We start from the raw sequence: 24905 nt of genomic DNA, 5'->3' as shown, positions 1-24905 counted from the left end.
GGCAGTTCTGGACAAGGTCTGGCCAATCCCACTGGAGGCACTAGACAGCGATGGACTGGCGATCATTGGCTGTCTCTTCCAGAAGGATGTCTGCCTCGACCAGCGCACGGATTAATGGAGGGACGATAATGACCGTGAAATGAGGGTGGATATTCTTCTCACCAGGAAACGGTTCCAGTTAGTCCCGTTAGTCCAGTTCAGTCCAATTAGTCGAAGTAGTCGAAGTAGTCGTGGGTAAGTCAACTCGGAGTGGTATAGTGTTGGTTTGCAAGTTTACTAAAGCATTACCCGCACCGCCACAGCCGAAATGAAGGCTGATACTAACTGGGTTTCCACCCGGTTATTATCTGCCCAGGAGAAAAAATTAAAAAAAAGGAAGAGGAGAGACGGAGAGAAATATGAGCTGCACACAATTACTAGATACTAGTAGTCTAGTCTATACCTTGGATAAATCCTCATGACCTTGGAAGAAGACTTGTATGGAACTTCATTCCTTTTGTTGACAATTTACCGTTGATGGGCAACCACACCCGCCCAACTATTTTGCCTCCCCCTTTTCCAAGGTTCTCTTCCTCCTCTCCTCTTCAGGGCTCCTCCCTTCAGATCTCTCACCCCCTGATCCAATTCTCCGTTGTCCATGGCCACCAGATCCGTGGTATGTGTGCTGCCCTGCCCGTCTTTGTTTTTTCTTGCCCGGCCGACGAGCCGCGAGTCTCCGGACTGGAGTTCTCCCCTTAGTCACTATAACTGCTAGCTGCTAATTAGTTAGATGAAATGGGTGCTAACTGATTAGGGCGTAGTTATTTAGTGAGGGTACCTAAACTACTCCGTACTGGGTACACCGTCCATACTTACTTAGTTACTTACTTACGGTCGCGGTAAGTGCCCGATCGCAGCCAGAAAAACCTCCTCGGCCTCTGCCTCCACCCCACGACACTAAATCGTTCGGAACCAGGTTTTTGATCGAATCTCAGGAACTACCCTGCCTTTTGCACCCTATATCGTAAGATTCATTGGCTACAAATCCTGCATCAGGATTTTCTGTGCACTTTCCCCTCCTCCGTTCCACTCCGAACTGAGTGGGCTTTGAGATCGGACGCCACCCGCATCGGGGAGTGTGTGTGTGTGTGTGCTGTTTCCAGTTCGATACGTAGTACAGAGTAATCCTGTCGTCATGCCCGTTCTCATCCTTCCAAGGTCACCGCATCCAGATTACATCACCCGCTCCCCCGTTCTTGTTGTTGCTGTGCTTGCACTCTGCAGGTCGACTCTATGCTAGTCTGGACTCTGGCTCAACCTTGATCTCCGATGCGGACCCTACGATCCCCCATTCGGCATCTTCTTTCCCAGCCTATCTACATTCAGCAAGGGGGTCTAGCCTCCCCACTCTCGGTCATCTGCTGTCTCTAGTCTCTAGTCTCTACTCTCTAGAACTTCCAGCCGCCATATGTCGCATTGCCGGTTCGCACCACCTGCCCCAGCTGCCAGGCCTGGGTCTGGGAATTGGGCTGGCTCTCTCGGAGAATGACATCCAGCCAGCCCAACACCCGCGCGTATCGGGCTTGCTTGCGTCCCAGCACGAACCGGAAGGCCGCGGCAGCCAGGTATTCAACCTCGCAATGATGCACCCCGCGACCAGCTGCGGCTGGTACGTTCGCCTCACGTCGGGCTTGGACCATGCGGGTGGCTAGGTGTATCATGTCTCGAATGATTCGAATCACCACCTCGGGGGCTGGGTGCATCTGCCCGGATGTCTTCAAGTATCGGTACATCTTCATTCCCGATATAACGAAGTTTGCATACAGGTTCGACAGGATTACCCCAATCGTGTTGTGTTGCCTGTCCAAGTACATGGGATGCATGAGCAGCTTGAAGGACCCCAGCAGTTTGCGGTGAAGAGTCCGGCCCGGTACTCGCGTCAGTTCGACCGTGAGCGAGTTCGAGAGACTAGTGGCGACGGATTGTCCCCCTTCCAGAATGCGCTCATGATCCTTGTAGATCTCTAAAGAACGGGTATCGATCAGACATCCACAGTAAGGGAAGAGCCGAGTATCCACGAGACGCGGGACCTGAATCCCCTCCACAGCGGCGGCGAAGTTGACCAGGCTTTTGGCTGGATTGACTGAGACGCCATAGGCAGGCTGCCCGGGGATCATCACCTGGAGGAAACGCATAGCCAGTGAGGACTCGGTGGTGACGAGTAGGAAGTCGTCAACTAAGCGAACCAGTAAAGCACTGTCTGACTGCAGGAATCCCAGTACTTGCTGCTCCATGTCTGCATAGAATAGGTTACACAGCATGCTCGATAACACTGAGCCCTGGGGAATGCCATTGCATTGCCGAAAGTAATTCCGCCCGAACTTAATTAGATTGTTTCGCACGTGGTCATCGAGGAGGTCGAGTAAATCTTCCGCATTGAATTCTCTCTGCATGAGCGTGTCGACAAAGACGGTGTTTCGCCTCTGGCTGGTCTCGCCGTTGGTCACCGCCTCTGCCAGGTGCTGTGGCCTTGCAGCAGGGGCTGCTCTACCGACAAATCGCCGCCTAGCCTTGCTTGGTCGTTCGTGCGATGGCCACAGGATGTTGAACTCATCAGATGGCGTCATTTCGACGTGCTTGGTATAATGGTAGGCGGCTTCAGTGATCAACCGTTCAATAAGATGGACCAGGCTTTGCTGAGGGATGGTATCAAAGCAAGACTGGATATCGAGTTTGACAAAGTACAATGGAGGCACTGAGCCCTGATTCTGTAGGTGTCTTTTGAAGTTCTTCAATTGGGAATAAATCTCCCCAACTGACTGCACACATGAGCCTAGTTTGGACGGCGCTCGTGTCTTCTCGTACTGGAGCATGCTATGAATCGGGGCAACAACCGAATTGACACTCCAGAATTTACCGGATTTTGCGTGGCCCGCTAGTACAGGTTTTCGCTTGAGATTTAAGAGAGGGCGAATGCCTGTTGATTTAGGCAAGAGTCGTAAGGAGCCATATCCCATACCGCTCTTCTCTAATCTCTTCTCTACCACACGCTGGGCTGTGGCTGGTTCCAACTCTTCGAAAACGCCAGCTTTGAGCTCAAGTATCGGTCTTTCAGTCAGCTGATACCAAATGTCATGCCGGAAGTAGAACAAACGGTTTCGACCAGACTGGGACTCGGTGACATAGAAGTTGGCACGGATGAGTGGTATCAGGATTGAGTCGAACAGGTAGTACACAAACTCATGAAGTAGCTCTGTTCGCTTCTCGAAGTCGGACCTCGACAGCTTGTGTCGCAAGGGATTGAGTGCTTGTCTTGTATTGGAAGGAGGCTCAAGCCAAGGTATACAAGTAACCTGAAAATATACAGTTAGTATTAGAAGACAAGGAGGTGGTTGTGATTGTCAATGAACCTTGATCCCTTGGCACACATCCTGAAGACTCAGGTTTTCGAAACGCCGCATTTGCACGAATTGATCGACATGCTTCAGGATTTTATCTTGATGCAGAATTCTGTTCTGACCAGTTCCGTAGAATTGAGGGGGAATCAGGTTCTTCATGACAGCTCTGCAGAAGGCGGAGACAGATGAGGCAGGCGTCGCATAGTCGGTCAAGGTGAGCTTCGGTGCTTGTAATTTTGGCATGTCGCTGATACTTGGATCTACCGAGGGACTACCATCCAGGATTGAAGAAGATGCCTGCTGGCAGGACTGTCGTGACTGGGTGATCAAAGACTCGGATGTCGACAATTTGTTATCATCGAACTGTTCAGGGCCGAGTTTCCACGGTCCAACACGCTATATTATTAGAATCAGCCTGCAATGTTATCGGTGAATCAGCGAGCATACCTCTGCAGGACAATAATAATTGAGCAAATGCGCATAGGAACAGTGCTTATTCCGGTTCTGCAACTGCTGGACCAACTCTATAGCTTTGCCTTGAAGTCGTCTGGGAATCATGCTTTCTGAGTGTGAATGGGCTCGCTTTGCCTTCTCTAACTTTGCAATCTCATCTTCGCGATAAGCATAATCTTTGAATATGTCTTGCCCATTTGACACGCTCGAAAAGACATTGTGCAAGCCAAACTGTTTGGGAAATATGTATTTCAACACATGAGTAGTATGCGCGAGCGATGTGGAAGAAGGGAAACGGTTCAGAACATCTGCAACGTTAGCCAAGGGGCCAAACTATTGATCTTGGCTGACTCACGACTCTTCATCCCAAACTGTATCTTTCCTTTCGAATCAAGCACTGGAGAAGCATACAGAATACGTCGGCGATGGAAGACAATAGGAGCTGGCTTCTGAGTGGTCGGTTTGCAGTCAGAAGTGCTTGTATTCATTTTCGTCTCCTTGCGATCAGACGCTGGTACAGGGTTGCTTGTCACAGAGGTAAGTGCATTTTTTGGAGCCAAATGGCTTTGAGGCACCTTGTTTACAGGTTCAAGTGTTGATAGAGGGAGTCCTAGATTGCCATCTTAGTAGTGTACTGTACTCCCTATGGAGCTGGCTTACCACTTAATTGGAAATAAATTCCTCTTTGCTGATCAACAGCCACAAATATGCCACAATCCAGGAGAAGTTTTAGCATGATCTCTTCCCCATTGTCTCCCAACAAGCCAAGCACTTCTGTCCATGGCGCCCGCTTCAGTTGCTGAACGCTGTCATTAGGGAACTGCACCTCGAGGCCTGAAATACTGCATGAGATCGTTCGCTTCCTATGAGCAGGATGCACGCTCTCACGTCTGAAGCCCCGGGTCAATAGATGAAGGGGCCTTTGACGGGAGAATTTGTCACGACTGAACAGAGAGGATATGACGAAATCTACAAGCTATGATGTACCGTCAGTACCTATCGAGCCAATCCAGAAAAGTGGATTGTACCTCTGCCTGAGCACATGCTGGTCCAGTGTCCGTGCTGGTTTGTTCAGATCTGGACTGCGACTGCGTGAATGCAGCTAGCTCTTGCCGGCGCTTCTCGTTGCATGTCGGATGCGAGTCGGTCAATATGCCTATCAGCGTCGTATCAAGAAAACTAGCAAGTTGTCCTGAGCCACCATCGTCATTGGTCTCGACAGGAGCCTGCTCATGACGTATTGACACAATTCTCCGACGGCGGGATTTGGAGGATAGGGCTATTTGGCGTAGAAGGTACTGTCTCAGCGTTAAAACCTGAGAATAGTATAGTGAGATGACTGGATGAGAGTGCCCTGCAGCATCATCACGAGCCAGGCTGCGCTGTCCCTTGAAACAAGTGGATGTTGGAGAGGTGCATGGCTGCGACAACCTGTCCAGCGCACGGTCACCCTTGATGGGTCTCTTCCTCTTCTTTCCCATTAGGAAAGAACTTGAATCAATCAGGACCAGTTCGCTTAATGCAAGCGACTGTCTGCCTCACATGGATGGGTGGTCTGATCATTACATTTGGTATGACGGCCAGGTGTTGTGATATGCCCCGAAAGGGAAGCGCGTTGAGACGCGCTCCGGCAACGCGACAGCCGGGGATCACGGGAGCAGCCGTCCTTACCGACCTTCTGCAACCAGTCAACCAATACCGAAATTGCTACGGATACCCCTACTTACTTTGCTGATTGCTCATTCTGCCATGTCCGTTTGCCAGGGCCCAGGAACCTAGAGCCACTGCTTCTTTACTCAGGATCATGCGTTAGCATGAACGAAAACCAACCCCTTAGAGATGACCCAGAGAAGCCGAGTCGAAACCCGCAAGCGATCGAAGAACATGGGGCGCCATGTTTGGGAGTGAAACAATTCTCCACTCGCCAGCGCATATCCCGAGAACAACGGTCAATAATCGAACCTTCCAAGCGGTAGCTCGATAGGAGACGTTCCTTAATGGGAAGCCTGGTAAGGCAACAGAACCACTGCTTCTGTTTGAAGTCGAACTCTATTTAGCTTCTTGCCTGCGTCGTCGAACTATTCGAAACTATCGGCTTCGTTGGACTATTGTTCGCTCGAACTTTCAGAGCGAAGCTCCTCCTGAAACGAGTTCTGGGAACGTAGATCGTCAGGGTAAGGCGGCTATCTACAGGCAACTCTCAAGAATCAATTCTTGGGAGCGCGGGTCACACGTTCTGACAGAAAACCGTCAATAGAAGCGGATTATAAAAGGATCCCTTGCTCCATATAGGCTACCACAATCCCACTGGTCATTGGCGGCATCGGATCAGTAATGCTCGCTTCTCGAAGGGAAGATCTGTAAGCGACCGCCGATCTTTGCCAACTCCTGCTCGGCGGTTCATAGTTTAACTGGTTGGTGCACGGAAAGATTTTTCCTTTTCATGACCTCAATGGAAAAAACCGACACATCACGAGTTAACCGAGCTAAGGAGCTCTTCACTCTTCAGCCGTAGGATGTGTAAACCTTAAAAGACTACATTGCAGGCGGCAGAACAGAGCCTGGCGTGTCCGTCAAAGGGATGGCGGATGCAAGAAGGCGACATCCGGCGGGCCGTCGGGTGACCAGCTCCTCCGTCAGTGGTTGAAATTGGATTAACTCATTACCATTGCATTATTGCGACCGGGAAGATGTATCGTAGCAAGGGTGAAGGCGTAAGACTGATGAGTCTGAGAGGGAGATACACTTACACAAGAGAGGACCACTTGAGTACGTAGATTCGGATCCGTGTGCCCCACTCATCTTTTTCTTTTTTCTTTCCTTTCTCTTTCTCTTCCTCTCTCTCTCTCTCTCTCTCCACTCACCATGCCTTCATTTTCAAACGGAAAGTGAAAACGACATTGTTCGCTAATGCTGGAACTCGGATCCGGATTGCGGACGAGACTGGGTTGGAAAAGGAAAGAAAATCTATCCAATCAGACTAAATTTCCGTCGATCCCTTGTTCCTGAAGACACCGCCGGATAAGAATAGAAATCATAATGAGGTTGTGTTCAACTATCGTAGCCACGGTGCTCGCACGGACAAGGATGGGGGAAGCTGAGCCAGATCCTTGGAACGACGGCGGTCTAGAAAGGTCGCCGCTAGGCTCTAGCAAGTAGTAGTACCAAGAACCAGCATTCCCGACGGTGGTCAATCAATCGCAATTGATTGCGTCCCCACCGCGTCAGCCTCTCTCGCCTTGCGGAGTCTGGGGGGTCAAGTTTTCTTTTCTGCTACAGGCTGGCTGAAAACTACAGCCCCTGGTAGGCATGCAAAGCATGTTGACAGAACAGTTCCGTCTCCTGTCTGTGTGTTGGTACCTGATCCAAGTCCCGGAGCCCTGGTTTTGCAAACGCCTCCCCCGAAGGAAGGGGGTGAAGAACGAGAAAAGAGTAGGCCAACAGAATGTAGAATGTCGCTGCATGAAACCGCCGATTGTCCCGTATAATTATATCATGCAAATCAGTCCGTGGTACTTTTCATCCTAACTGCAAGGACGCCCAATTGCCCACGGCTGTGAAATAAGCGGTGTGATGGTAAGGGCACCTGTCCTATCTAAAAGGACGTCCTTTGTTAGTCCGTGGCGGCGATGGTATCTTAGCAGTGCCGGTAAAAAGGACGGGACTCGTTGAAAGCAGTCGAGGTTACTCGTCCATTCAGATTGCAACACGATGCTCTGTACTAGTGTCACTTGCCAGTACAAAGTATATCCGTCCAGGAAGCACTCTAAACTAAATTAGACTCTTCCACGACCACCCCCCCAAGACTGGGCCTAGTGGAGCGAAGCAGGTACGTCATGATTATTATTGCAGGCGGTGACATGCGAACGGGATATTGACAGATGCATGCTACATACCAGAGCAGAAGCAATAGAGTCGACTACTATGCGTCCCGCAGGCATAATCTGCTGGTTCGGATCAATTTAACCAGTAGTGATTCCTCTCTGAAAAGTGAAAGACAATCGGAAAAATCAAAGTCACTGTCAGCCGTACTTACGGCACTGGATAAAAAAGTAAGGCAGACTTGTCAATGATTATGCAAACCAACGAATCTACATGGGTTGTGCAGTTGGTTGGTGTGTGGAACAGAATTCACACTCACTTCGTGTATGATAAAGACACATTGGCAGCAGGTCGGCTGGTACTCGGTAGGCTGATAAGGCGCGGCACATATCCTTTCTACCTCATGAGGACTTTCCGCAGGTAGTAGTACTTAATCTACTAGACCTACAGCAGACCAATAGTATGGCTTGTTCAGGTGTCACAATAGGCACTTTTATGTATTATGTCCCACTCGAATACACCTATAAAGGCATGCTCGTGTCGTGGGGACTGGCTCGATGTAGTTATTCCGACTCACCGACATGGCAGATATGACCCCTTTCCTCCTCCCTTACTCCCACGGTGCCACTGTCAAACGGATGGGAAAGGCAGAGACGAGTGCACTTTTCATCCAGGAGGGAGAAGACGGATGATCACGGGGGATATCCACTTCCTCCAATCATCTCATGAGAGGAGTCACATCTCCTATACTCAAAGCTGCCACCTACCTTTCAGGGATGGACAAATTGATAGTAGCAATAGGTAATTGCCGATTCAACAGCGTAGAATGTATGCTATTATCTGTCACGTCTTCATGGATAGGAAAGTACTTCTCCATGCAGTAACTGACTCGAGCCATAAGACAGTGGAACTTCATCGGCTGGTTTAGAAGCATCAGACAATAGATTACTGTATTGTCTATGTAAGTAGTACGCAGTACGCACCCAATACGTAAGGTACAAGGATGATGGGTTAAGCATTGAGCACAAGCATATCAAAAAGAGAACATGATTATCAATGAGCCTATACACTTGCCAGAAGAACAGGACTCAACGTAGACATTGTGCCACTTGCAAGACAAACAAGGGAAATTTCGACGAAGGAGAAATCCCTCAACTAATATCTTTCCATTCCCGACAAGACTGGACGACCACGGGCTTGAGAAGAGTAATCAAACAAAGACTGGCACATGAGGCCGAGTCCCATGGTACACAACCCAGGCAATGAAGGGCCGGATCATGTAATCAAACTCTGTGCCCTTTTGCATTTCCCCTTTCTTCCCTTGTGTCAAACGATCTAGAAGAAATTTTCTTCTCTAGAACGTCTCCTGATCCGAAGACTGATAAGGCGCTAGCATGCCTCGCAGCGGATAGGTCTCTCCCTTCACCATATAGCCATTCCTTCTGCCTCACTAAATGCAGACTGCGGGAAAGCCGGCCACTAATCGGTGGGATCGGCAGTAAATGGTGATCTAGATAGTAGATAGATCTTCAAATTTTGCCAGTCCTATTCCCCCTGGGGCTGTTATCTTTGTTTACATACAGGGAAAGCTAGGATGTGGCCACAAGATGGATCAAATGCCGACTTTTCTCGAACTATTCAAGCGAATGAATGAGTTTACTAGTTGGTTATCTATCAACTCTAATCTGCTTCGTCATCTAAGCAGTAAGCACATTAACTAAGCCGTCTCTCAAAGATCTAAGACCTGGACTAGACCGCCGGCTAGTGTCCGTCCTCCGTAGCGAACAGGTCGTAGTAGTAAGTAGTTAGTGCTAATCAGCGGCCAGGAGTTTCAGGTATTGACAATACCGTACACAGCGAATCTTTCCTTTGATGGAGCTTTCCGCAAAGCCAGAACCTTTCGGATGTACAGGCCCATTTTTTCGGGCCTGAGTGGGAGGGGGGAGGGGGAATGAGACTGAATGGGCATCAGACATTGAGACCCTCTTTTCGCTTACCCTTTTTACTGCTCTTTTACCTTTCCTCATTCAATGTCTTTTGTACGATCCATTCGTCTTGAGGTTTTCTCGGCTAGCTTGGGTTGGTTTTATTACTTAGTTATGTCGTCTTGAAGAATCATTGCTTTATTGCACATCCATAGTTAGCAGTAGAATGCATCCGTGGGTGGCTCCAGCTTTCCGATTGTCCCTCTTCTCTCTCTTCTTGTTCCTCTTTCCCTCCCCCCCTCCTCTGCCTCCTCCAATTAATTTATTTGTTCGCCGGCCCCTAATCCACCTTCTCCGCACCCACACCCAAAACTGTCGCAGCTACTAATTAATACCCAATTTAGTATGGAGTAATTCTTAGTAGGAGGGCCATCGTAAGTAACTTACCCTGCTAAAACTAGATCGAAAAAAATAAAACAATTAAGAAATAAAAAAAGGATAAAAAAAAATCAAAACGGAAAAACCAAATAAAAATAAAAATAAGTAGAAACACGGACACTTTCAAACAGGGCTGCTGGTTGTTGGCCCACCTGCAGCCCTTCTCAATCGACAGGACCATCAGGCCGATTCTGGGCTCGTCGCCCATGATTTCTATTTGATGAGTATCATGTTGCTACTGACCCTACCTGTTCGTCATCCCCGTTCTTTTCCCTGCTCTTTCTTTCTCTCTTTCTTTCTTCCTTCCTTCTTTTTCCCTCGTCTTATTATTATTATTATTATATTATTTACTGCAGTTTTACCCTGTCACTTTGACCTCAGCAAACCCCTCCTCCGACCCGCTTGTAACGGACCTTTTTCGCTTTCCCCCCTCCTACTCCTCCTCACTCCCCTGTTAGACGCCGTGCAAACATTCGTCCCGCCCGTCTTACTTGGGCCTGTCATCAGGGTTCCCTTTTCCTTCTTTCCGCCTGTGCTGTGTCATTGTTCCTCTTAGTCGTCGTTGTCCTTCCCAACGGAATTTACCTTTCCACCCTACCTTGTTCACATCACACCCTCCCCTGGAACCTTGTCCCGATAATCATCCATCGGGCTTCGGTTTCCTTCGCCTCTTTTCCATTTGGAGGGGTTGGTCAATAGTGGGACAATTCCTCCAGTCCTTAGCAGACGGGTCGAGGATCGTCCCCCACTGCTGGCTTGGTGATCACATTTGATCTCAAATATGACGCCGTGCTCGGGTGGTACTACCCGGTGACGATTGTGCCTTGTAGTTCTGGCCGGTTAACCTGCAATAGCATCTGTGACCTACCAGCTGTGAACAACGCATCGCAAGATTAGCACCCTTGAACTGGAGCAATCACAGCCAACCAATCTGCTGGGTACTTCCTTTTCCCTTTTCATTCTTTTTCTAATTCCCCATCATTATGATTTCTTCGAGAAAGACACAAAGGAGCATCCCGCTGATTCTCTGCCTGAAGAATGCAAGATGTCCGAGGGTGATGTCGAGCACGTTTCTGGCCTCTTTGACGGCAGTCCCCGTCAGTTCCAGCGCCTATCCTCCCAAAGCACCACCGACTATTTCTATGACGCCCTGTCGAATGGCTCTCGCGAAGACCATCTAGCCGCCCTGTCCTCCACTCCTGTTCCTCTGTCCGGTAAAGCGTATCCCACTCAGCCGGGTCTCACAAGCCTGCAACCTTTCCCTACACCTACCAGCATACCCCCCGCAGGTCATCCCAACAGTTACGATCGCTCTTCTCCTGATCCAGACGACTATTATCGCCCACACCTGCCCACCGTGGCCGCAAACGACGAGCAAGATCTCGACCTGAGCGGCGGTCATCCCATGGTGGAAGTGGGCAGCGACGCAGCCGCAGATAACCACCCCCCGAAACCTTTCCAACGTGTCTCTTCAGTACCGATACACTTGCTCGAATCCACGAATACTAGTTTGGGCCAGTATCGTTCCGCTTCCGATTCATCATACAAAGGCGTTGGGCACGAACCTGCCTGGGGATCATCGGTGCGGGCCTCGGCGGCGAGATCGGGGCAGACATCCTTCAAAGATCTTATCAACAAATTCAACAACAACGTCGACCAAGTCCTTCCCGTTCCTTCCACATCCTCAGTCCGGTCGCGGGTAACCTCGAGAGCTGCCAGCCCGACCAGTCCTACCCAGTATTCTTCGCAATCTAGAGCCCTCCCTCGCCAGCGCGAAACACCCAACCTTTCGTCGAGGCCACAGTCTGGCCACTGGCAACCTAGGAGTGTATTCGACACAGAGTCCTCGTCAGACCTTCTTGCAGATTCACTCAGGACGGCTAGCATTGATGACAATCATTCGAGTAACTTCGCTTCATCAGACGCGATCCCTCGACGACCTACCCTTGGCGAACCGCTTCGAATTGACACGAGTCCGCAGATTCCTGGATATGGAACTTCGTCGACGGTACGGCGGCGAGGTTCTGACGGGATCATTCCTAGCCCGAATCCAGCTTTCCTAGACCCTTTCGATCTGTCGGCTGGTGTGACGCCGCTGACACCCACTGCGTGGTACCTAGGACGCACACCATTTTTGGAGTCCATCAGTACAGGGTCAAATACAAACACTCACCGGAGGACGAAGAGTGATATTCCTGGAAATTGGTCGGTCGACGTGGGAGCGAACCCTCCCGACTCCCACATGGCGGTCCCGGCCCCCTTGCAGGCCAATTCCCAAGCATGCCCAGACAACAGCCCACATACCCCAAAATCACGCATTCCGATTTCATCCCACCGCTTGAACTCGCCTTCCGTTTCAGACGAGTCTCCTCCCCCTTCAAGAGCCGGCACTCATTCCGGAAACCGTCCTGCCGTTCAAGTCCATCTGCCACCAAAAGGCACCAGCCGCCTTCCCAAACCCTCGCCCAAATCCCCGCGTGATATGCCGAAAAATGATCAACTACCAGGTTATGCTGCATCACCACGCGCAAAGCGGGAAATGGCTCATGGTCGGTCGCGCCAGCAGCTTCCTGAAAGAAATGCGCTATTAGAAGCCTACATTGCCGCTCCTCCCCCGAAAAAGTCACCCCCTCTACGCAGCTCCCGACCACGCCAGCCTATAGCACATACTCAATCGTCTCGTTCGAAAGTCGTCGAAACGGTATCAAACTTTCAGAGGCAGATCAACCGCGATCGGGAATACAGGAACTCCAGGGCGCGCGAACGAAGATTGCCGGAGCTCGGCCATGTCGACTTCGCGACTAGGCGACAGAAGATACAACAGGCTTTCAACCGTACCGTCGAGGAGAATGAGCGAAAAGAGGAGAAAGCTGCTGAACTCAGACGTCAAGCAAATGCCCAGGAAGACAAGCTTGAATTCGCTCGCGCATCCACCCCTGAACCACCGCAACCCACGGAGAGTCAAGTACAGCCTTCTCCCCACGCCGAGGATAGCGCGACCGTCATTGAGGAGGCAGCAGAAGCCCCGACTGAGGAGGTAGACCAGGTACCCGAAACGAAGGACTCTCGGCCACTTCCCGAGCTCCATGTCGACACGGACATCCCTACTACACTGGAGAATGTAGACGGTGCTTCTGATGCACACCTAATGACCATGGATTCCCCAACTCTGGGACACGCAGCGATAATAGAAAGGGACTTGACATATGAGCCCAAGTCTCACGCTCCCCCCGCGTCTGATGTTACCTCGGAGTCTAACGAGACCCATGTGACTGCTTTCGATACCGAGCCCCAAGTTGAGCTGTCACGACAAGACCTACATACTTCTCACAGGACTCTGTTGAGTCAGATCATGAACATTCGCGAGTCCAGTCCAAGCAGCTCGTCATGCGATGAGCAGGAGTGTAGCTTCTCCGAGAACGATGAGAGGGATGCGTTGCCTACGAGGTTAAGAAACGCTTTCGCTTTCGATGATCAAGCAGACAGCAGCGATAACCCGGAGTCATGTGATATTTACATGCGACATGGTCCGATGAACGGCGAGACATCTAACCGTTGGAGCATGAGTTCTTGGTCTTCATCCCTTCGCAATCAGCACTCCGTCGACGAGCAATGCGACAACAGTGGAGATGACTTCTCCCAGCTACAACAGCGCACTGAGGACAGTGAGGTCGCGACCCAGTCCTGCTCTGCATCTTCTAGCACCCCGTCAATAACCGATCATCAAATACTGCGCTCCGCATCTCCAAAGAAGGGAAGCGCGAATGATGGGAGACAAGAAGCGATATCTCACCCAAATGGCTTTGCATTCTCTAACGCTTCCAGCTTAGCAAGACTAGGTGGCTGGGATTCGAAGAGGGTTGGACAACTCTATCTGCAGGAGCTGGCAAATGGCAGGAGTCATGAGCTTCCGTTGCCAGCAATCCGCGCCTCTCCGGAGCCATCACAGACATACTCGGACAAGAAGGCAGATCAGGGATCCGACAGTCTAACTGGTGACCCGGTTGTTGTATCTCGTATACGGGACCCTCCTGCTTTGGAACGGCCGGGACATACAGCAAGTCTAGTTTTGCGTGACGACTGGGAGCATGCCTCCCCTTCGATCATGGACTGGATGCAAGTGGCTGCTGCTGAGGATGAGTCTGCTTTGCAGGCACAAAATGGCGACACAGGTCCTGTACATGATAGTGCTACAACTCCCCGGCTGGTTACCCCGAATCATCAAAGTTCCTGTTCAGAAGAGGCCGATGAAGGATTAGGTCTGGCTATCAAGGTGCACCAGCCTCAAGAGCTTGACTCCCACGAGAAGCAGTTGCCGTCGGTCCCTGAGCCACCAGACGAAGACATACAGACCTTGAATGTCGCCCCGCAACAGCGAATGCAACCGCCTTCAAATGTCAATGTTACAGAGCAACGCCTAAGTACTATCATATCTGGCATCTTTGCGCCATTGGATCCTGTTCAAAGCACCGGTAGTAGCGAGGATTCCTCTCTTCGCAGGCTGGACCCTATACCGTCTCCCCAAACATTCGACTCGTCTTCCACATCGCTGGTCCCTTCAACATCAGAGCCATCCCGTCTAAAAGCACAATCTCCATCTCCAGAGCAACGTCGTCTTAAAAAGCGCCGGCATGTGATCAAGGAACTTGTCGATACAGAGTACACTTTCGGACGAGACATGAAAGTCGTCGACGATATCTACAAAGGAACCTCGAGTTCTTGTTTAGATCTTTCCTCGGAGGACGTCAAGATTCTATTTGCGAATTCCGATCAGGTCGTGCAATTCTCGATGGCGTTCCAAGATGCACTGAAGGAGGCAGCTAAGAGCGTTTACGTGATGCCCAAGTCCCAACGCTGGAGTAGCAAGCGTAGTGCCCGCCATCACGCTTCTAGGACTGATTCCGAGAATTCGAGCACGGCGGGCATATCCGACCTGGACAAAGATAAGATGACATACATTGGTCAAGCCTTCATGAATCAAATGAGCTACATGGAGAAGGTCTATGCGGATTATTTGAAAAATCATGATGCTGCTAATAAGAAGCTCCAGACACTGCAGCGCAACCCTAAGGTTGCTATCTGGCTCAAAGAGTGCCGAGACTGGGCTTCAGACCTAACGACAGCGTGGGACTTGGATTCTCTCCTGGTGAAGCCAGTGCAAAGAATTCTGAAATATCCCCTTCTGTTGGCCGAACTGCTCGACTCCACGCCCGACGACCATCCCGACCACCCGGCACTTGTCAATGCCCTAGAGGAAGTCACTAATATCTCTGTGCGTATCAACGAGATGAAGAAACGGGCAGACCTGGTGGGGCAGGTGGTCGGCCGCAAACGCAAAGAGTCCGATGTGAGGGCGGGCCTGTCCAAGGCTTTCGGTCGACGTACCGAGAAGTTGAGGCAGCAGGTCGGCCTCTCTGACATGGTCGAGGACAAGGAATACGATACACTGGCCCAGAAGTTTGGAGACAACTTCTTCCAATTGCAACTTGTCATGCGCGACGCCGAAATGTATACACGCGAGGTGCAGACCTCCATGGACGGATTCAATGAATTCGTTGAGGCGATCCAAGGTTTCGTCAATGTTTCGCCATCTAACTATGCAGAGTTGGAAGGAAGGTGGCGTGAGTTGAAGACCACTGTTGCGGAGATAATGACTGTGGCGTTGCCTGAACACGTAAGTGGAGCGTCCCAGGTTCTTACCCCTTTGGTAGTGCTTTCATAGCTAATTCGTGAATATCATACAGATTGCGGTTGTCCGAAAGAGTGTCATTGACCCGATGGTCACGTTGCTCAAGCTCCACGATGGTCCTCAACGAGTAATGAGAAAGCGCGATAAGCGCCTCATGGACTATGCCCGCTTCAAAGGCGCGAAAGAGCGGGGTGACAAGCCTGATAAGAAGACTACCGAACAAGGAGAGCAATTTGTGGCGCTCAACGAGACCCTTAAGGATGAGCTTCCAAAGCTCTACGCCCTGACTGCCAAATTGATGGAGGCGTGTCTCAAAAACTTCGTGCACATACAGACTACTTGGTTCCGGCAACTACAGCACAAGCTTGGTTCTCTATTCGAGTCATTCCCGGAAGACATCCAGAAGATCGTGGAAGACTGGTCCTGCAATTTCAACTTCTCTGAATCGCAGGTCCTATCACTGGGCATCTGCAATGGCTCCCTACTTGCTGATACTGTCAACCTTGTCAACTTCAACACGCCTTCAACAGGAGCCACCATCAGCTCGCCGCGGCGGCCTTCTACGGTCAATAGTGTTAGTACACGCGTGGGATCGACAATGGAGGATTCGCCCAAGGTGTCTCAAGAGTTTGGCAATGGCAGTCATTCGTTCCACTCGCCCAACTTTGATACTCAATCTCAGGTATCCACTGGCCGCCACCGGGCAGATTCCACCTTTTCGGGCCGTACGGGGCATGAGACGGCCGAAATCCCACGAAGTCAGATGCTGCAGCAGATCACTAGCGCTTCAACCGCGTCTGTGCCAGCTTCGACCTCCACCACCGAGGCATTCCCAAGCCTACCCCGGCTCAGTCTCGACTCACCCTTCCTGGTGGACGTTATTGGTCCTTCGAGTGATGGGAACGATGGCGCAAAGGCCGAGGAGCTTCCCATGTCTCCTGATGGACGGTACTCGGGATTCTTCTCATCAGCGATGCCAATGTCAGACAACCCGCAGGATAACGCACCAACTCATAACGAACCTCCCCATGAGCCAGCGGTCCTCTTCCTCGCGGCAAGCATCTATGAGTTCAATATCGACCGCGCACGACGCGAGGCTGGCTATCCTTACCTGACGTATGTGGTCGGTGAGATTTTTGATGTCATTGCGGAGAAAGGAGAGCTCTGGCTAGCCAAAAATCAGGACGACCCTACCCATCAGGTTGGATGGATTTGGAATAAGCACTTTGCAAAGCTTTCAGCCTGAGATGCAATTTGCAATCAACGTCCTTTATCATTATATTTCCCACGTGGAAATTTCTGACAACGTGCGCCACAATTTTGGCAGGGGCCTAGGCCCCCAACGAGCTCTGTTTACCAGCTCATCACCCTCTGTTTTTGGCCCATGTTGACCTGGCGTCTTCTACGGCGCGCTACCTAGCATTTGCCTTATAATCTGTTGTTTCTTTGTTTGCTTACGTTCAGCGGGTCGGGTAGGATATAGTGTTGGCGAACTATCTGGTTTATCTGATTTGATGTTATGTTAAATGTTGAATCACCGGACTGACTGGATGAAAGATCGGTGACCATGTGTGCTCCAGGAGAGTTTGATATTACTTTCCTGACCATTGTTGCGTCGGAGGAAAGATGTTAAGATGTACTTTTAGATACCCCTTGCTTGAAGTGAATGAATTGCTTAGCGTGTGCCTCTTACAATATTATTTTTAAATATATATAACCCATGTTTACCCAACAATCTATGCATCTTCGATATCCTTTAAGAGTGGAATAGAAAATAGGCTATCGTAACAGGGCTGAACCACGTGAGCGCACCGCCACAGGTGACGTCTGGCGGCGCCTTCCCCAGAGTGGCTGAGAATGGCTGATGAGGATCGCCGGCCGACGAGGAACTTGCAACCTTCGCTCGTCGGCCATCGTCTCTATCTCCCCCAGTTCGTCAATTACTGGAACTAGCATCATCTCCCTTGCTCCGATTTTTTACCCTTCGCAGTTGACCCCCGACGTCCTGCCGTATGTGATCCAAGCACCACAGCCGGGGATCGTATCGACCAGCCGATTCCCACCTGTCTCTATTGATCCTCCGCCCACGGAGACCCACGGACCAGGCAGACGAATACCAACATCCCCTGCCTAGGCCTTCGTCTACCCATTCGTCTTGCGGGCTGTCGCAATCACCCAAGGATACCTATATATAGCCTTTCTCGAGCCCTGTCTCCCGCCTTGTTGGTTGTGATCGGAACCTTATTCCTCGACACTTCGGAACCTCGGTGGACGAGCAATTAGATCGACGGCAAAAGCGACCAGTATAATTTGCTTGGAGTGAAAACGATGCGTGACGGCGGCCTGGGAAAGTTACAAAGGAGGATGAGACGATTTGGCGACACTGTAGGTCAACGGGAGTTCTCTGTCCCTCGTCCTTTGCCCTTCACATGTGCGGGGTCTTGTCGGCTTGGGAAACAGACTAAACGTGGCGTAGTTGAACCCAGATGATGCGTATCTAAGTTGTAAGTTCTCTCGCTTTCTTCCCACACTACATGTTGAGAGATGTAGATGGATATTAATGGTTTGAGTTTGATAGATCATGATGTCCGATGTACGTTACTCTGTCAGAAGAAAACGACTCCTTGATCCCGGTCTCTAACAAACGGATACAGTAACACGAGGGGACATGCAGTCGCTGAAGAATGACTGGCTGACCGATAATGTTCGTGAGATGCTACTATTGATCTACTCTACCGTTACATGGGATGCTAACAATCGAATCATGATCATAGGTCATCTCTTTCTGGGAGGAGTAAGTTACCTGCCTACCTGAAAAGTTTCCGTCCATGGGGCTCACTGGATCAACAATGGTAGATACCTTGAACACGAATTTCTCGTCCAATATAGGTCCTCCAACATCGTCCTCCTTCGACCGAGCATGTCATTCATGATCCTGCAAACGCCAAACCCACATTCTCTGCGAGAAGCGCTCCCCGATTTTTCTCGAACTACGCATGTCTTCCTCCCTATCAACGATTGTCGCAATGTCACGGAAGCAGAGGGAGGCACACACTGGTCATTATTATTGATTTCGATTGTGGACGGGATAGCGTTTCACTATGATTCGCTGCCACCGGGCAATTTCTGGGAAGCCCGGACGGTGACAATGAAATTCGCGGCACTACTTGGACGACCCATCAACTACGTTCATTTGGAGGATTCGCCAGTACAAGAGAACGGGAGCGACTGTGGCGTGTTCGTCTGTTTAAGCATGCGCCATTTGTTACTGAAGAGATTGCTTACTGCCAACGCCAATGAGAAGGTCAGCATGAGTCTTGGTGGGCGCAAGGTTGATGCTCGGTCGGGACGCAAGGAAATGGCCAAGATTATTGAAGGCTTCCGGAAGGAGGGCGAAAGACGAAGATCGTACGTGACTATTACTAATATTAAAGACTCGCCTGATCTAGTACTGACAATCAAGTGCAGAGCGAGTCTAAGCCCCCTTGGCAAGAAGTCGACCAGTCCTCCACGGATCGAATGATATCACGATCAATTGGAACAAGTCAGGGTCGGCGTCGGAAAGGTTTGTACATTGGGAATTGTTGATACCAGGTCTCGGATACTGCATACATAAGCCAGAGGGATTGATTTGGTTGTGCTGGGAACTCGGGCGTGATAGCGCCTTGGAAGCCCTTCTGGCTACGCATTCTTCTTGTATTGTCTCTGCTGTACTTGCGCTGTGTTATTGTTGTTCTTCTAGTTATTAGTTCGGGCAGCATTTCCTATTGATTGTTGCATTTTTATGTTATGATATGATATGGGGTAATGAGAGACGTGCATTTGACTATGATGGCTACCTTCAGTTCGTTGCATTCTAGCTTAAGCGCTGATTTTGATCATTTCCGACTCGCGTGTTTGTGTTTGGATGGACCAGTTACGTTACTGTGCCATGGTTGAATTAATATGTCTATTGTGGTGGTTTGTTTAGTATGTCTTGAATACTATATATATTACTACCATGTTCTTTAGTTTATATCATACAATACCACTCTGACCAAAGAGACACGCATGCGGATATATATACTGAGTAGAACTGTGAGCACATATGAAGTAACGATCTCTCATTCTGATTTCTGGAAATTGCTTTAGTCTACTGCAGCTAGCGCTTTAACACATCATACTGCTTCACAGCAGTCTCATACTTCCCATTTACTATGATCCATCTAATATCAACAGTAGTTTGACATTATCACTGCATTTCTCATGTTGATCTACTACTATAGAAATAACTTGTAAATGAACGCTTAGCCAACGGCCCATGAAACCACACCACTACTGGCAAACTACTACTACTATGCAATCTCCCAACCCTATATACTCCACCCTTATACTCAATGCTACACCATGATACCATGAAAATCGCCCACCAAGACAGCCATACCCATCTCCTAAGGTAGCTTGTTTACCCATCCTCTCCCATCCACTTTCCTTCTCACTTCGTCTTGTTATGGCTCATTACCTCATCCCACCCTGTCTCCCAGGAAACACGTTCCTTCCTTACATGAGACTCATGAATCTGTTGTAGTAAACGAAGTGGGCTGCCTCCACTATAGGGCTGTCGATCTACACACGCGGGATCGACGCCAACTGCTTTGACATGAGCTTGGCTTGACTTGGCCTGACATGTTGCTGTGCGTGCCCTATGTTAGGTATATCATGTAGGTGGGAGGATTGGTTAGTCGCCGTTGTGCTGCTTCTGGCTCTACTCCGTGAGCTTCCAGAGTCTCTATACAGAGCACTTCCTACCTACTCCTCGAGGAGGAGACCCGTTGCATGGTAACGGTCTGTTGTTCCCTCGTATGGTCCTTCCTAGATCGTAGTCATTGTCGTCGTTCGCTGGCACTCTACCATGGCAACGAGGTGTTCCTACCTTCTCTTGTATAGCGTTCCTTCTGCTTTCTGCTCATGAAGAGTAGTTGCCTCGACAGTAAATCCCCCCCAGTACATAATGGCCCTCTCCCCCCCCGACCCTCTCTCTTCTCTTCTCTTCCCTCCTCACACCGTTTGGTCCCTTGATGCTAGTACTGTGATTTATCACTTTGCGTTCCCTCAAGCCCATTCGTGTTTAGCTCGGCTTTTATAGCTTCTGCTTCCGCTGCCTTGTCCCTTTCTTTTCTTCCACCTCGCCTTCTCCTTACCCTTCTTATCCGTTTTTTGACCAGGTATTTCAGATGACTCACCTCTGGATACCTGGGTTGCCCTACAAGAAGGCTCCCGTAGCCGACCGGTTCAAGTCGAGTGCGCCATTTCTTTCGTTTCCCACGGCACACACGGCGCGCTTCGTCTTTCGCCGGAACTACGAGAACACCTCTTCCCGCTCCTTCCAGACAGTCTCGCCCCCCCGAACTGTCGTCCGCTCTCTCCTGCCAGTCTCGACTGGTGTCCGTTCCCTCCCCCGCAAGTCAGCTTCGCCTGACGTCCGTTCTTTTGCCCAGTTGCGACAGGGCTCGCAACTGCCGGTCTCCGTGAGACCATCCACTCCTTCCCCTGCTTCCCCACCTGTCCCAGCTGCCACTGGGGCAGGGCGTTCGCTAACAGGCTCCGTCCTTTCCTCTCGCTTGGAGGAAAGGCGGGCTTCTCGACAGGCACGCTCTCGGCCTTGGGCTGCTACACCCAAGGTCGAGGGGCACAAGAAGTCCCCCGAGGGACACCGGTCGACAACCCGCCCTTCCCCCCGAGTCGAACGAGCCTCTGGTCCGTACACCCGGGCTATTCGCAGCCCACATATGGCGGCACGTACTCGACGAGCGCTCAGGCGGATCGACGAGGTTCTTGCTAAGCCTGCCCTGGTCAAGGCTGGGGCGGGTGAACGTAAGGCCAAGTCCGTGAAGTCGGTTCGTTTCGGCGAGGACACCATCATCCCTGTGTCCTGTTGGATAGTTCGGCGCGAGCATGTCTTTCCTGCCCCACTGGCGGCCATGGGTCACCTGCAAGGTTGGAAAGTCACTCCTCGTGCGGAGCCAGACGAGGAGGGTGAGATGGAAAAGTACACCACATACTGGGGTTCAGACTCATATGTGATGCTTGACATCCACTCTGCCTCGGAGCCATGCGGACGTGACGGATGCCAATACCAGCGCCTGGCTAGCATTGCTGCCAGGAGGCCAGGCTGGGGTCCGGCCACGGTCTTCTTGGCTTGGAACATGCTGAGAGAGAAGGTCCGGCAACGTGGTGGATTCCGGCTGTGAGTCGTTCTCCTCCCCGTTCCTGTCACTCATTTTACCCTTCTCTACCCACATTCGTTTGTCTCCTTGACTTTCTTCAGTCGTCCTTTCATTCTCGCTTTTCCTTTGTCAGCGTCTGTTCTGGACTGGCTCTGGTCTGTTTTGGGGGAAACAGACCATCCAGGTTATGCTGATCGGGTAGCAGATGCTGGCGTGTATCCTGCTGTGGTATTGGTGGCGCATTATGCACCGAAGAGAGGTATGTCTGTCACCAGGGTGTGTGGGGCGAATACTGACGATTGAATAGGATTCTGGAGCGAGGGTTCCCTAACCACGAGGGGTAATGACGCAACCTTGTACGCAGGGTTTAAGTCGTAGTCCCTTACTCGGAGCGTCAGCAACCCGTTGTAGCTCCCGACGAACGAGACGGACGAACGAGACGGACGAACGAGACGGACGAGACGAGACGACGCCGAACGACGACCGACCGACGACGACACCGACGACGACACGACGACAACCGACGGAGCTACACCGGGCGGCTAATTACGCTTCACCGGAAGCGAAAGAAGGTATGTGTTTCTTCCAGTATAGATTAGTATATGCTAACTGATAATGTAGACGGAATATTCCCAATCATGCGGATGTACTGGGAGGGAATGTTTCGTCTTGGGTTGAGTTTGGTGGCTGGTGACGGAGAGGTTGGAGGTAAGCAGCTACTTGGGATGATGAAGAGGAAAGAAGCTAATGAATGAATAGATCAGGGAGATTGTTGATCAGGAGGATAGCTGGACTGAGTCCAAGCGGAGTGAAGTGGGATGGTATTGTTAGTAGATAGTTCAAAGACCATGGCATCATGGCACATTTGCTTGGGTTTATGGCGTTGGGTCACGGTTCATTATTATCTTTCTTTTGTTCATTTCATATGACCCGGGCGTTTGGTGTTGGTTTGGCTTTTTGTTTTTCATTTCCTTTTGTTTGTTTTATTGTTGATGAGCAGGGATTCCTGTCTCTAGTTTGCTGCTTCTTTTTTCTGGAATGGATCGTCATTGCTGTTCCATCAGTGTTCAGTGTAGAGCAGAAATTGTAGTTGTAGTTGGTGGAATGACTTCAGTGACTGAGTGGTGAGCAGTGTATTAAAGAGATAATCAAGTATGCAGCAACCCTAATGCAGACAATAAGATGCACCAATCAAGAACAGAACAGGACATGATAGAAAATAGCAACTCAACAAACACAGATCAATCAAAGAATGCAATAACCCAACGCAAACTCCTATCTCACTCATCCTCACCTACTCAACTCCAACCCCAACTGCCTTTCCAAAATCCCATAAATAAATAAACCAAAGAATGGAATAAGATTAAGCCATCAACTCATTCCACAAATCCGCCGCATCCTCCCCAACAAGCCCACTACTATTCACCTGCTCCTCAGCCGCATAGCACGCATCAATCGTCTCCTGGGGCGCATTACACGGACTAATCAACCGATTACACACAAAGTTCATCAAGGTATCGATGGTCGTGGAACTCCCGTGCTCGAAATCCACTTGGTTGTTCGTGATGAAACTCCATTCGGTTCGGCCGTCCAGGCCGTATTGCCAGGAGATGCTGGGGTCGGAACATTGCCCGTAGTCGGTACCACCGGTGTTGCCGTCGCCACCGGGGGTATCGGTGGGGCAGGTTGTTGTGTCTGTTGTGGTGGTTGTGGTTGTGACTGTGGCAGTCACTGTGGAGGCAGGGAGGGTAATTGTAGATGTAGATGCAGGGAGGGTTACAGTATCGGTATCTGTTTCTGTTTCTGTGATGGTAGCAGTAACAGTCGCAGTCAAAACATCCGTCTCGGTAATAGTCGGTCCCGGGATAATGATCGTGTCTGTGTCGGTGATGGTGAAGGAGACGGTATCTGTCGTTGTGGAGATTGATGTGGCTGTCTCTGTAGTGGTCACTGGGGGTTGAGTGATAGTGGATGTATCGGTGATAGTGGCAGTGATGATGTCCGACTCGGTTTCTGTCACTGTTGCTGTTGCTGTTGCGGTTGTGGTCGAGGTGATGGCTGGGCCGGGGATTGAGATTGTTGCTGTTTCTGTTGTGGTTTCTGTTGCTGTTGTTGTGACTGGACAGTCGGTTGGTGGAGGGACCAGGCCGGCTGTGTTGGATTCAGTGGTTGTGGTGGTCACGGTGATTACTTGGGTTGGGCTGGTGTATTGTTAATCTTGTAGATAATGATAGAGGTGAATTGGGGATGGGGGAAGCATACCCAGGCTCGATGGTCGTGATGGTGATGGTCTGCACGTCGTTGTCGTTGTCGCAGCCGTTGCCGTGGTGGTGGTCGTCATCATCGTCTTCATCATCAGAATCAGAGTCATCGTCGCTGTCACTATCGCTGTCGCTGTCGTCGTCGCTATCGCTATCCCAGTCATCGTCGCCATCATCATCACCCTGGTCTTTATGATGATGCTTATGACGGACTTGGTCTGTGATATCGTCATCATCATCATCGTCATCGTCATCCTTCCCGCCGTGGATGTTCATAGTACAGTCCTGACCATCGGCACAGGCGTCTGCATCAGGCACTTGCACGTCCACGTTCACGGCTGTAGGACGCGTCACGGCGAAGGGGAGGGCCTGGAGGAGTAGGAGGGGGAGTATCCAGGTTGTTTGGCGGACCATGGTGGTGGTTTAGTATATTCTTGTGGAGATGGACTGGATAGTATTGACAGAAGTAGATGCTATGGGCTGGATAGCTTCAATTGCGTTGCAATTGCTTGATAGGATACAGAAAGCTGGAGATATTGCATCCTGAACAAGGAAACCTTATACATCTTTATACTCATCCTCATCGCTACGGATATAATCCCCGGTAAGTAGCATATACTATCTCGATGCAGACCTAACGATGAAAGCAGGCTTCCTCAGTAAGTATGTCCTGAGGACAGTCACGAATGAGGCGATGAGAGTGAATTCGTCCATGCCAGAAGTATACGTACTAT

General features: G+C 50.5%; 4 protein-coding genes across 4 annotated transcripts; 3 read left to right on the top strand and 1 right to left on the bottom strand.

Moving 5' to 3' along the window:
- The first annotated feature begins 10766 nt into the window (after nt 1-10766).
- On the top strand, nt 10767-17041 carry BO85DRAFT_132340 (putative Rho guanyl nucleotide exchange factor). Its single transcript, XM_025654000.1, has 3 exons — nt 10767-10953; nt 11053-15689; nt 15760-17041. Exons 2-3 carry the CDS (start codon nt 11061-11063, stop codon nt 16948-16950), a joined length of 5820 nt encoding a protein of 1939 aa, XP_025520267.1. The 5' UTR covers nt 10767-10953; nt 11053-11060; the 3' UTR covers nt 16951-17041.
- Nucleotides 17042-17539: 498 nt separating this feature from the next.
- Nucleotides 17540-19536, top strand: BO85DRAFT_445758 (Ulp1 protease family protein). The gene is made up of 7 exons (XM_025659347.1): nt 17540-18089; nt 18181-18208; nt 18283-18297; nt 18359-18408; nt 18479-18498; nt 18561-19112; nt 19173-19536. The coding sequence occupies exons 1-7, from the start codon at nt 18033-18035 to the stop codon at nt 19225-19227; spliced, it is 777 nt and encodes a 258-aa protein (XP_025520266.1). The 5' UTR covers nt 17540-18032; the 3' UTR covers nt 19228-19536.
- A 1186-nt stretch (nt 19537-20722) lies between these two features.
- On the top strand, nt 20723-22969 carry BO85DRAFT_516855 (uncharacterized protein). Its single transcript, XM_025664872.1, has 6 exons — nt 20723-21930; nt 22012-22169; nt 22218-22266; nt 22322-22482; nt 22532-22618; nt 22670-22969. The coding sequence occupies exons 1-6, from the start codon at nt 20918-20920 to the stop codon at nt 22684-22686; spliced, it is 1485 nt and encodes a 494-aa protein (XP_025520265.1). The 5' UTR covers nt 20723-20917; the 3' UTR covers nt 22687-22969.
- Nucleotides 22970-23025: 56 nt separating this feature from the next.
- BO85DRAFT_445754 (uncharacterized protein) lies at nt 23026-24608 on the bottom strand. Its single transcript, XM_025659346.1, has 2 exons — nt 24173-24608; nt 23026-24111 (listed from the first exon to the last, which is right to left on the bottom strand). Exons 1-2 carry the CDS (start codon nt 24583-24585, stop codon nt 23274-23276), a joined length of 1251 nt encoding a protein of 416 aa, XP_025520264.1. The 5' UTR covers nt 24586-24608; the 3' UTR covers nt 23026-23273.
- Nucleotides 24609-24905: the final 297 nt, after the last annotated feature.

Source organism: Aspergillus piperis (assembly GCF_003184755.1).
Source record: "Aspergillus piperis CBS 112811 unplaced genomic scaffold BO85scaffold_2, whole genome shotgun sequence".
Lineage (NCBI taxonomy): Eukaryota > Fungi > Ascomycota > Eurotiomycetes > Eurotiales > Aspergillaceae > Aspergillus > Aspergillus piperis.
This window is presented reverse-complemented; position numbering and strand designations above follow the sequence as displayed.